Source organism: Pocillopora verrucosa, chromosome 4 (assembly GCF_036669915.1).
Source record: "Pocillopora verrucosa isolate sample1 chromosome 4, ASM3666991v2, whole genome shotgun sequence".
Taxonomy (NCBI): domain Eukaryota; kingdom Metazoa; phylum Cnidaria; class Anthozoa; order Scleractinia; family Pocilloporidae; genus Pocillopora; species Pocillopora verrucosa.
Window position 1 is genome coordinate 23,447,165 of NC_089315.1, and position 12,502 is coordinate 23,459,666.

At 38.4% G+C, this 12,502-nt stretch overlaps 2 protein-coding genes across 2 annotated transcripts; both read left to right on the forward strand.

The window, feature by feature from the left end:
• Positions 1 to 36: 36 nt before the first annotated feature.
• On the forward strand, positions 37 to 4,324 carry LOC131774966 (prefoldin subunit 6-like). The gene is made up of 4 exons (XM_059091065.2): positions 37 to 115; positions 1,166 to 1,236; positions 2,361 to 2,485; positions 3,051 to 4,324. Exons 1-4 carry the CDS (start codon positions 43 to 45, stop codon positions 3,169 to 3,171), a joined length of 390 nt encoding a protein of 129 aa, XP_058947048.1. The 5' UTR covers positions 37 to 42; the 3' UTR covers positions 3,172 to 4,324.
• A 1,621-nt stretch (positions 4,325 to 5,945) lies between these two features.
• LOC131774988 (T-box transcription factor mls-1-like) lies at positions 5,946 to 9,981 on the forward strand. The gene is made up of 4 exons (XM_059091087.2): positions 5,946 to 6,049; positions 7,669 to 7,942; positions 8,945 to 9,138; positions 9,484 to 9,981. The coding sequence occupies exons 1-4, from the start codon at positions 5,946 to 5,948 to the stop codon at positions 9,977 to 9,979; spliced, it is 1,068 nt and encodes a 355-aa protein (XP_058947070.1). The 3' UTR covers positions 9,980 to 9,981.
• Positions 9,982 to 12,502: the final 2,521 nt, after the last annotated feature.

The following is a 12,502-nucleotide window of genomic DNA, read 5'->3' on the forward strand; positions in this document are numbered from 1 at the left end:
TGTGCGCCTGCAATACTTTTTCGTATTGTGCAAAAATTCAAGATGGCGGCTAACTTAGAGAGAATACAGCAACAAATGCAAACGGAACTTGAGAAGTTCAAGGCTGTTCAGAAAGGTACGTTATGAGTAGTAATACAACTGAAAAGTTTGGGTGCTCTTTTATTTGAAAATAAATAGTCTGTGATCCTATGCCTTGTCAAGGAAAAGTTGTAGGCTCCAGATCTTAGGCGTGGGTTTCGAATTTACATGGTAAGCCGAATTATGCATGCATTTTACCGGTTTTTGCTAATGACATATTGGAGAACAGTCACATGTATGATGCCACCTTAAAAAAGTTTTGCTCTTTTTTTTTTTTTAGTGAATAGAAAAAATAGATTCTATGTTACCGTGGGTCTGTACAGTAATAGATTACATAAGATGTCAAAACGTGGCAAGTACACAAGTTATCCACGCGGCTATGCCTCGTGTGCCACTTTTTTGTTCTCAACGCATTTGACATCATCTGTGATCTATTTCTGAGCAGGCTCAGGGTACATGGATTGTATACAAGTAATGAAAGAAGGCTTGGAAGTTGCATACTGCTTCCTTGATTTCTTGTGGAAGGTGGAGACACCCCAAATGAAAAACAAGTCATTGTGCTGAAGAACAAACAAGCAAAACATTTTTACCACCCATCTGTTTTTGCCTTTACACCCTTACACCAGTATGTATATTCTCTATACTGTTCTCCGTACCATCTCCATAGGTGCTGGCAAGCAGAATTTTGTTAGACTTTTAAGAACTTCTGTAGTAGTTAATCATTTCCTTTATTCTTGTGACCATATTCAGGGGTGATATTGTAAGGAGAAATTAGATACTAATCACACTCAAGGGTCAAAGGGTGAAAGTAGGTGTGTGGATCTTCGCTGTGGATTGTCATTATTCTCCTTTTCTAATGAGGGGACACTTTCTTCTTTAAGGAAATAGGGTGAACTTTTAGGAGGAAAATTAGTTGTGATGGAGCTAAACTGGTAGGGGGTGGACTTGCAGGGAAGCAAAACCACCTTAAACCATTTAATATGGGTAGAGAGTTTCAGATTGCCTCTTGCACTGTTTGACCCAAAAACTCTTCAAGCATGCTTGCTCCTCTTCGAACCATTATTCATCCAGTAATTATTTCTTTCAGATTTGCAGAAATTAATCAACACAAGACAGCAATTAGATGGTCAGCTGAATGAAAATAAAGTTGTAAAAGAGGTGAAACCTTCTTTAATGACTTATTTTCTTACTGATAGATTTACCTAATTTACCTGAACTTTCTGCCATTTTTTTTCTTTCCATGTTTGGTGCCCTTCTATCTGGAAATTCTGATTTTGGGAAATAAATTCTGTGAAACATAGGATTTTTTCACGATTTTGCTCTTTCTAGATGTTACTGATTGTCCTGCTCTCCTCTCTCTAAATTATCAAACTGAAAATGTTTGAAATGTTGCATTTGTTTCTTGTAAATGTTCTGCTGCTTGAACTGGAAATTACAACAGTTAGTTCTTGGCATAGGCTCTATTACTAGCCACTGTGTGAGAAATAAGCTTGCTGGCTCACCCCACTTGAGATGATAGAAGACGAGACAAAAAAAATTGTAGAAATTGAGCCTATTTTTCATCATCTTGAGTTGCAAATAAATTGTTCCTGTACAACTCCAAATATCACCAATCCATAAAATAAAACTATTGCAAAATGTTCATGCTACAGGGTATGCTCAGTAAGCTGAGATTAGTGGAGTAAGAGTTCTCATAGCTGGTGGAACTTAGTTTATGCATAACCTTACAGCTCAAAAAGAATCTTAACCCTTTCACTCCCATGATTTCATTAGTAATTCTCCTTACTGTCTGCAAAAAAAAATATTAAGGTGTTAGTTCAGATAATTTGTACTGGCTCAACTAATAATTGGCTTATTGGTCACTCATGGGAGTTAACCCTTTAACTTCCAAAATCTGATTGTTGATTCTCCTCTCTAGCTGCTAAACATTTCTTTGTAAATTAGTATGGAGAATTAGGTGTTAGATTAAGATAACAACTTCAAACTGATAAATTTGAGTTTTCTTATGACCTGTTTGTTGGATGAGGTGAGGATATTAAAGGGAGAAGTTACATGTTCATCACTTCTGGGAGTTAAAGGGTTAACACTAATGTTGGAGTTGTATTACAATATGTGAATGCTTGAGTTAACCTGTTGTAATGATGAACACTGAGTGATAAAAATGATTGTTGATGTGTCTTGGATGGTGTTGATTTAGATTAGTTTCTAGAGAAATTTTGATGAATTATAATTGATAGGGTGTGATGTTTGAGTTTAAACTGACTTTGTTGTTGTGTTTTTAGGAACTAGACATAATTGAACCTGATGGAAATGTCTACAAACTCATAGGACCTGTTCTGGTCAAACAAGATCTTGAAGAAGCCAAGCAAAATGTTGGGAAGAGGATAGAGTACATCACAACTGAACTGTAAGCACCATTGCTTTACTATCAGACATCTTGGTGTTCTTAAGATAAATAATCAGTGGGTTTACAGTAATATGGCATCTCTTTTGTCTCAGCTTTACCCTTATGTTCTTGAAATTTTCTTTGCCAGCTCAAAAATACTTAAAATATATTAGATAGGAAGGCTGTCTCCTTTTTTAACACCGGTCTCCTTGTTCTTTTCAAATTATGGCATGAAAGATCGTACCAAGCAAAATGTTTCAACTAATTTTGAAACTGGTTTTCACTTCTTGAATCTTCATGTCCCTGTAACGCATCCCTGCAAAAGTAACAGTTCATAGCTGCATCATGCAAGCCCCATATGTAAAGGATTTGGGCCAGGGAGACTTACGAGGGAAACACACGAGTGATCTTCATGCAACAAAATGTTTAGATTGTTAAGCATTGTGTGGTAGTCTGGTGATGTGCGGTAGAGCGATGACAAGAATGGGGTGGTAGACTTGTGCAATTATATTGGTTACTCCATTGGTTGGCTCAAAATCTTCCATCCCTTGTCCCTAACTTAAAGACTTCTTATTGGTGTTTTCAGAAAAAGAAATGAGACTGGTATCAAAGATGTTGAAAAGAAGCGAGGCGCCAGCCAGGAGACACTTAGCAAGTTACAGCAGCAGTATCAGCAGTTCCTGACGAAGGCCGCAGCTAAAGCATAAGAGAGAAAAGAGACTTGCTAAAATCTACTATTTGTATTTATTTGATGTGAGAGACCAGTCATTTTTTATTGCCAGGAGAGCAGGGGTGTGCAGAGGATTTTCTTAAGGGGTACCACATGGTTTTCAGGGGAACGAGAGGGGGATCAGTTGTAGCTTAGAGAGTATAAAGGGATTGTAGAAAAATGACTGCCAAGAAGGGGGATCAGTGGAATATTACAGAGCCTCAGGGGTATGAAGTAAATTTTATCGCGGCAACCCCCCCCCCCACCTTCCCTACCATGCAGTAAATAATTACCGGTTCTCAAGTGAAAGTGCCCGAAAAAGGTGTTCTTGTTCTTTTACAAACGCTGATATTGACAGTCATATCGTCGAAGATAAGATTTTTTTAATCGAAAGTAGTATTTCCAAAAATTTAATTTAGGTTTAGTCCTCTCTCGGGCGGATCACGATGAATCTCATAAGATGCACATGAAAGTGATAAGCTTTTTTTCCCGTTTTGACTCATGAATACTCTCGTTGATATTTAAAACTGTGAAAACAACGCTCCCCCGAGGGTGTTTCACTAAAAAAAAAAACAGAAAACTTTAAAATACAAAGTAATGCATAAACTGGTTTGCGTAAAATTGCGAAGTAGCACCGACGTCTTGTTCATACTATTAACAAATAGATACACCAGAAACATTTAGCGAACGTAGCCTGCGACAAAGTTTGTCATAGTCTCACAGTAAACAACGAGTGTAATGATTTCTTTTAGTGACTTGTTTACCCCTCCCCTCAATTTGTGGAGGTCCCAAGGGGCTGGATGGGCGAAGGTTAATTACAATCCTTCACTATGTGATTTTACCAGGGACAAAATTATCAAAAAATGGTACTACATTTGGGCTATTCGCAAACGACACCTCACCAGACCTCCCCATACGGTATATGTGCGAATTACGCCCGAACCAACAAGATCCTTTCGTCACGATTTTCTTCGGTCTCTCCGACTGTTGTGCGGAAAACTGGCCGCCCCATGTAACACCAGACTTCGCTCGCTAATTTTTTTCCACTCGATTCACCAACAAAGAGAAAAAGGAGGGCAATCAGCAGTATATGACATCTTCCGAAATTCCGTTTTGAAAATAAAGATTTTGTTTTACGTCTTTTGTTTGAGCGAGCGGGTGTGTGTTTGATTCATCAATATCAGAAAGAGACTTACTTTCCACATCAGGACAGATCGACTGGGCAATAAATCATTTGCAATCTTTTCAATTGAGAACGTAGACCTTGTCAGAAAACAGAAAACAATTAACATTGGCTGAAACAGGAAAATTAGTTGACATTCAATTTAATTTCAATACCTCTTAACATGAATAGAAAGTGACAAAAGTGTCTAAACATTAGGCGGTGTTTCAGGTATTTCCCATGGGTGGAGCTGAGAACTTCTTGCCACTTCTCGCACTTGACAAAGGTGACAAAAGCTTTTCGTTGTGTTTCAGAGTTCTACTTCCGCCCAACATATTTGAATGTTACGCAAATAGCTTTGCAAGCAGCTAACTACTCTTGAACGTGTATCAAAAAAAGGGGAAAAAAACTAATGAAAAATGAATGAACGCGATCCAAGTCATTTTCGAGGCAAATTTTCTTCAGCGGTCAAAATGTGATGAGTGGCAGTTGCGTAAAGATCAATGTTCATTTCTAGAGAAAAGTGAAATTAAATAAAAATAAGTTTTATCTTTGTTCCGCCCAGAAATTTGCCCAGACTTGCTTGCCGATTCACGGTCAGTCTCGTGTCTCCGTGTAACATGTTTATATCAAAGCTTAAAGTTAACTACGTATAAGGCGAGGCGAGGTCCGAATTCACGTTCCCTGAATTTTTTATTTTATAATTTCTAAACTGTGAAAGAAGAATGGCTCAAAACTCGGCACGGTTGATGGAACCTGTGTTGATCAGACTGGTTTACGCAACGCGAGACCGCTGGCTGTAAGTCATCAATCTCCATTTTAAATCGTTTGCAATTGATTTAAAATGGAGTTTGATGATTTTCAGCCAACAGTCGCGTTTGTGTTCATTCGCAGTGTCAAGGAATCGCCTGAAATGTTTTACCTTAGTTAGCAAAGGCAATATTACAATTTTCAAGTTAAAAACAAAACAATTTATAAGTTTTCAAAGTAGTCATTTGCTAAAGAATTTGTCGATGTATATGTGGGCGGTTAATAATCATTTCAAATAAGCTTTTTAAAGTGGAATGACAAAGAAAACATAGAGGTGAAAAACACAAAAGAAACTTCGCAGCTCTAAGGAAGCTTTCATTACAATAAAGTTGCAAAATTAACTAATTACTTCGACCCAAAGTGTGATGATTTCTTTTGTAATGGTTGCGTTCAGATAAAAACCAATTTCAGCTAAAACATCTGATTGTTTAAGTTAGGCTACTTAAACTCGTGAAGCCCTCAGCGGGGCACACTTCATATCGGAAACTCAGGCAAGTCTCTGACGACTGGAGCTAAATTTGATCGGAATTGTGGAGAAACTTCTGCACTGATTATTTTTCGCATCAAAAAACAATCAAAAAATGGCGCATGAGTTGAGCTCGAAGTCTCCTGATCAACGAGACTGAACAAATACGCCGATTTCCACGCTCCCCATAGACACGTGCGCTGAAAGAGTTGAAATGCATTCTACGCGGGTCAGGACTTTACAACTAAACACAGATGCGCAAGATCGAAATTCGAAAACCAAGAGACTCTTTCAGGGCTCGAGGGGTAAAATTCATACAGCTAAGAGAACAAAGATGGAAGGAGAACACAGCACCATCACCGTGCGTCTTCGAAATAAGGAACTCTGGGAGATGTTTCATCTCGAGGAGACGGAAATGATTATAACTAAAGCTGGAAGGTACGTTTTACTTCAATTTTTTTCCGTTTTAAAGGCAAAAAAGTGAATCTCTTGTTTGTTTGTTTGTGTGCATGGTAATCTGTAAGAGGGCTCAGAAAAAAGCTTGTCTGCGCGCACCATGCATCTTGATTTTCATATTGGCTCGTGCAAGCCAACATTTTCGAACATGGTTACTCATTAGCCATCGTATTTTCATGCTTCATGCTTCACGATAAAAAAAAAATGTCCATCTAATCATAGCTTCTCTTTTATCCACGGGAATAGAAAAACAATTTTCGTTCCTTTCCATTACCGGAACCAAAAGCAATAATGCATGCATGTTGCCCTTCTCATAATTGCTGAAATACGTTTCCCAAAAAACTGACCCAAATTATTAAATGCTCATGAAGTTATAACAAGATTTATGGTCAAATCTGAAATTTTTTTTATCTCATGAAGCTTTATGCAAACTTTTCAACGTGTTTAGAGTTCATTTTGAAATTAGTCTCAACAAGACTCCTTTGGGAATGACCACATAATGGTTTTAAGAAGAAAAACAACGTTCAAACAGCCCGTCTTGCATGTGAAATTTCTGTAAACAAAACTTCAAGGAAGAAGTGTCCGGCTTTTTTGTTCGGTTGTAGAAAAGTTGATTAAGAGCGTTATAGTTGTCTCGAATGCACCTTGATTTGGTATTCAATCGCCCAAACAGTTTTTTCATTCCCGTAAAAAGTAGCGCAAAAGATTAACGTTTTTGCGTGCGCATTAGTTTTTGCAAGGTATTTAATAGTTTTAAGCTAACGTTTTGTGTGTTGGACCAAGGGTTAACGCTCGAAATGTCAGCTTTAAAACCCTCCGCGGTGGTAAATTTACATCATAGACTCAGTAGGTAAAAATAAAGAATCTTGCAAGACCCCCCTCCCCTACCGACGTAGTACTACAGTTTTATTTGCTTCAAATGGTTTAGCTTGTCTTGTCTGGAGTGAGTGGACACTGAATTTTATATTCTTTTTTTATGCGGGAGAGCGGAATACAGAAAGTTAACTTGTAAATGGAATCAATTATTTTGGTTATGAGACAATTTAATACTGGTAAAATTCGTTCACTTTTCGCTCAGAGGGAAATTTGGCCTATTTATATTCATTGTTTGCGCCGACGTTTGCCTGTTTGGGAAAGATTCTGTGGTCACTGAGAGGATGTTGACAACTTAATTTTCATTATTATTCATTGTTTGCGCTGACTTTTGCCTGTTTGGTAATGATTCTGTGGTATGAGAGGATGTTGACTACTTAATTTTTTTTTCTTTATTATTGACCTTTGGGCCCCTAAGATTGACTAGCATCTAATTTCTCCTTACAATTTATAACACCCCTGGATCACAAATCAAAGGAAGTAATCATAAACAGAAGAAACTCTTGATTGATAAACAAATTCTCCATGCCTGCACCTTAGGAAATGTCTAGAGAATACTAAGGAGAATGTGCATACTGATGTTAGGATGGAAAGGGTTGTAACGACAGAAGTAGGTGTGTCTAGATTGGGGAGAGCTCGGTGCGCGCGCGTAGTGAAGAAGACTCTTGCTTATACCATTCTACCATTCCACTTTGTAATAATAAATACCTTCACGCTTTACATTCTAGACGCATGTTTCCCGTCCCAGACTTCTTCCTCGGAGGACTCGAGCCTGACCAATACTACGGCTGCGCAGTTGAAATTGTCGCTGCAGATATGAACCGGTATCGTTACAAGACACCCCAAGGGTGGGTTCCGACGGGGAAAGGAATGCAACTGGATCAAGTGCACTGCAAGTACCTTCACCCCAACTCGGCCAGCCTTGGACAGTACTGGATGGCACAAGGAGCCTTGTTTGACAAATTGAAGCTTTCCAATCACATTATACCCAGCAGTGACAGTGTGAGTGTTTTATTTTACTAACATTTTGACACCGATCAATATTAGGAGTTTCAAAATCCCCTTCCCTCCCCTGCCAACCCAGGGGCGTTTGACTGTCGTCCGTGTCCGGGGGGGGGGGGATGGAAATTTGAGTCTTGCTTGGGTGTGGTGGGGGATTTAAACCGGAACTGTCGAGTCTTTTCAGCGGAATGCACATGTTTTACATTTTAAAATGGAAGTGTTTAAAGGTAGACTTTACTTATGCGATCTAATGACTCAGAAGAAAAGGACTGTAAGAAATTTACAGTCGCTGATCTTGCCCTATACAAATATTTGACCATGAAATCTTAATCTTGAGTTAGGCGTTTGAGCAAAAATTTAGGACAGTGGGTGGAAATTTTTAAGGAAAGTTTATATACCTGAGGAGTTGTGGGGAGAGGTTTCCCGGGGAAGGATAGTTGAAGCTCCGAATCAATCGACACATGACATAAAGCATGCTCTAGTTTTACCATTAAAGAACAGTTTTAAGTACTACATTTTGAGCATTTTCACAAATCAACTTAGATTTAAAGTGTCGAATCTTATCACTCCTAAGACTTTAAGGAGGTTTCGGTCTCTCTGTTTCATTCCCTGCTGACAGATGCTAGATGGTTTAAATTTGTGAAAAATATTTCTTGCTCATAGGCTTGATCTTTCCTTTTTTCTGTTTTCTTTTCGTCTAAAAAAAACCCGTCAGAACGATAAAATGCAACCCGTGCGCATTTCTGCGCGCGCGCACCTTTTCCACATTTACATTTCCTAATAGACCAGACAAACTTTCCCTTTGCATGAAACTCTGTTCGTCACATTGCATCTTTTCCTTTGATTTTTAATCGGGATTCCCTGTGCGAAGTTATCTTTCTCGTCCTCTTGTCAGAGTTGTACTGAACAGACATTTCGGAGACATAGATGCTGTGGCAGGAAAACTATTCCTGTACGTGTTTTTGTAAAAAAAAAACTTAATTCAATGCATCCTTTTTGTAGGTGGTCGTAAACTCTATGCAGAAGTACAGACTAAGACTGGTTGTCACTAAACTGGGAATGCATCAATGTGACCGATGGGTATTCAACTTTCCTGAGACTCAGTTTATCACTGTTACTAGTTATCAGAACCCGCGCATGACTCAACTCAAGATCGACAACAATCCATTCGCCAAGGCTTTCAGAGAAGGAAAGAGGTAAGTTCAATCAAACAAATGCAATTTGCATACTGAATTCATCAGATCAGGGCGATAGAAAAAAAAAAGGAAAATAAAGGTTAGATGCATTTTGACTTGCAACGAGTTCCCGGTAAGGTCCGCTTCTCCAAATGCCTTGGAACTCCTTTGGCCCCAGAATCTTATTAGAGCGTGCGTGATTCGTAATTTATTTAAAGATAATAATCATAATATAAAAAATAAAATCCATAAACAATGATGATAATAATGACATTATTTTGTCGCACTCTTCAGCGTTCCTACTTGCAGTAGCATTCATCATATCGGTTCTTTTTTATTGACTCATTTTGTTGAACGTTCTTTCAGGTCGAGCCAACGAGACAGCACAGGATCTAAATCCAAGAAAAGACGCCTGCGTTTTCCATCTCCACCACCCATAATCCGTTACCAGACTCCTCTTATGAATTTCCTCAACAGTCAAGATCAACCGGCCCTGACCACCGCCTCGGTACACCCACCACCTCCACCCCTGTCACACGATTGGCCTGAGGAACCGTATACGACAAGAAACATTCCTTTCCAGAACGACTTACCATTTCCTTGGGAACGAGACGATTTGATCCCAACGCAGATTTCCTCGGTTCCATCTACCAACTCAAGTTTTAAAGTGGAACTCAATCGGACCTTCCACTTGCGCGAAAGTCTTTCTTTCGCGCCAAATGATATCCCCACAGAAGAGTTGCAACCGCAGTTTCCCACTCAATGCTGGTCAGCGCCTCCGCTGGGTTTAAACATATTTGAAGATGCGCAAACGCAGATGCAGCATTACACTTCACGAGACCAGTTTTGGCGAGAAAGTTAGATACTTGACAGAGGAGCAGTAGTTGACATAGAAGTTAAGAGCACTTGAGTATGCCCTTTTTAGGAATTCGCCATATCCTGGCATTTCGACACAGCTGCGAATCTACAGGCTAAGACGAGTAAGGTCCCATCGTTTTTGATGAATTGTGTCTTATCATGACGGTTTTTCTTATTTTTGCGTTAGCAAAAGCAGTGATTTCTGAGCTCTTACCAGGAGACAATGACCCCTCCTTGAAGCAGATGCTAAAATTAACTACATGAACTGTTAAACTAAATAGGACATTTATACCAGGGCCTTAATAAGCCGCTGGCTGACGCACGCATTTTGATCGAAGGCCAAGTGTTTTTTCAGCTAGAGCCAATATCATTTTAAGCTTGGAAACACCACAGACCCTTGAATCGGGTAAAATATTATACCTTCTGTCATTGCAAATTCAGGAACGACTTCGGAACCAATTTCTCAGACAATATGCTTACGTCCTATTTTGACCTTTCTCTTTCTTGCAAAGAGATCATTTTCCGCATGGTAACTTTTTTGGGGTCAATATTTTTGAAGGACGGATGACCGCGCAAATCCTACTATAATAAATTAGGCGGAATTAATACTACATTTCTAACGTGTCTGAACGCATTTTAGGATTCCTGTGCGTTTGGTCGTTTATAATTATTGGACTGTTACTTCAATATTCCTTCTGCTTGCTTTAACAAGCGAAGTGACCGCACCAAGATTATTTATCAGTTCCTCATGATTGCTTATTGGGAAAAATTTTGTTGAGTTGTTAAGTACGATAGCTTCAGTCTGTTTAGCTAACCCTCACAAGACTATCTCCTGAGATGAAAGGTCAGTCTGGGAAAATTCCTTAAATTTCAGCGTTCTTCCACATTTTATGTTATACCTGGCAGAAATTTAGATCCCAAATTTAGAATCGGCTTTATTTGACAAAGGATGTATTTTCTTTCATATGTAAGATAGTTAAAGTTACGAATCTATCGTATGCAAGTTATAAATAGTGTTCCTAATTCGGGTTTTAGTCGAAATAAAATCTGAAACGGACTTGACACAAGACGTATCTGTTTGACATCTGAAGTGATATTTGTAACCTAATATAACTAGCAATAAGTCTTCTGCTCTCCATCATTTGACACATGAGGCATAAAAAATTTCACTCTGCTTTTCCCAAAAGCCTCTCAAGATTAAATTCCCCACTCTCAAAAGTTAACAGATACACCCCTCTCTCCCTCCCGGGGAAAAAGGAAAGTCGATAAATTTCTGAAAACCCATAATAAAAAAAAAGAATTTTGAGAAGAAACTTGCAAAATTTGTCGCACAGCGGCTTATCTGTCTTTCATTTTATTGCAGTTTGATTGGTTTCTAAAGAAAGCCTGATTGTTTTGTTCTAGTGTTGCTTTTTCGTTGGTCGGGGAAAAGATGGTAGTTTAAAAAAAAAAGGGCGACGCAGGAATACATCGCACAGCTGAGGGCCAATCAGATTGCAAGGAAGTCCATTGATTTCATAATAAATGCAATAAAGCAAATAAAAGTATCTTTTGTTGCGATTCATCCTGTAGAATCGTTCCTTTCTGTGCACACAGATTTATTTTTAGTTTTGATGGTAATAGGGACAGTGGCAGAAAATTGATGCTTACGTAACAAAACTTATCGAATAGAGGGCCTTTTATAGTGAAAAAAAGAATTTTTCTGTTAGGCTGCCAAATCACAATGGTAAGAAGTTAAAAATTGCCTATGAGTATCTTATGGTTTCCTTTCCTTTTCATTTTACCTACAAGGAAGAAAAAAAATTCACGACTAAGAATTTGGCTCAACATGGCTGCAAGGAATATATATTCGGTCAGATATATTTGTGACTGTTATGTAAAGAATTTTAAAAATGCTCCACTCGATTACTGTTACCCGATAAAACATCGATGATTGGTACTTAAACTCGCTGTTTAAGTATCAATTGTAATGATTTTATCACTGATATCGGTGGAAATTACTGTGAGAATAAAAATGGAGGAGAGTGTCTCTAAAAAATGTCATTTTCGTTGCTTATTCTTTCATGTTCACTATTAAAAGAACGCTTGTTTCCCTATTTTATATCTATTTGTATTTTTTTAGTATATTTTTGAATTGGATTTCATAAAAGCCCAGGAAAACTTGAAGCGACTCAATTCGTTTAATAAAAATGGGAATCTTATTCGAGTTTAGAACAGAGAGGGAAATTTTTTCGCGCTGAATTGCACAAACCGTTAACAGGAGCCCACTGAACTCCTGCCAATAATAGTACGATACAAGTTGTGCAACACATTTGTTCATAGAAGTAGAGCGTGGAAATATTTCAGAGAAAGTTTCAAGCCGTTGACCCTTTGATTCAAGCCACTCAAAGAATCGGAATTATTGAGTCAAAAGGCTTGCCTCCGTGCGATGTTATAAATATTCCTTTTAGCAGTACAAAAGTTATGAAATAAGCTGTTATAATTTCTTTTTTTTTTTTTACAATAATTTTATGACGTCAATCGCAGC

Excerpts from the sequence above, each read along its gene's own strand:
- LOC131774966 (XM_059091065.2), top strand. The coding sequence starts at position 43 with ATGGCGGCTAACTTAGAGAGAATACAGCAACAAATGCAAACGGAACTT. Across the intron at positions 116-1,165 it reads GTTCAAGGCTGTTCAGAAAG|ATTTGCAGAAATTAATCAAC; the intron begins GTACGTTATGAG and ends TATTTCTTTCAG. Across the intron at positions 1,237-2,360 it reads AAAATAAAGTTGTAAAAGAG|GAACTAGACATAATTGAACC; the intron begins GTGAAACCTTCT and ends TTGTGTTTTTAG.
- LOC131774988 (XM_059091087.2), top strand. The coding sequence starts at position 5,946 with ATGGAAGGAGAACACAGCACCATCACCGTGCGTCTTCGAAATAAGGAA. Across the intron at positions 7,943-8,944 it reads TTATACCCAGCAGTGACAGT|GTGGTCGTAAACTCTATGCA; the intron begins GTGAGTGTTTTA and ends TCCTTTTTGTAG. Across the intron at positions 9,139-9,483 it reads GCTTTCAGAGAAGGAAAGAG|GTCGAGCCAACGAGACAGCA; the intron begins GTAAGTTCAATC and ends ACGTTCTTTCAG.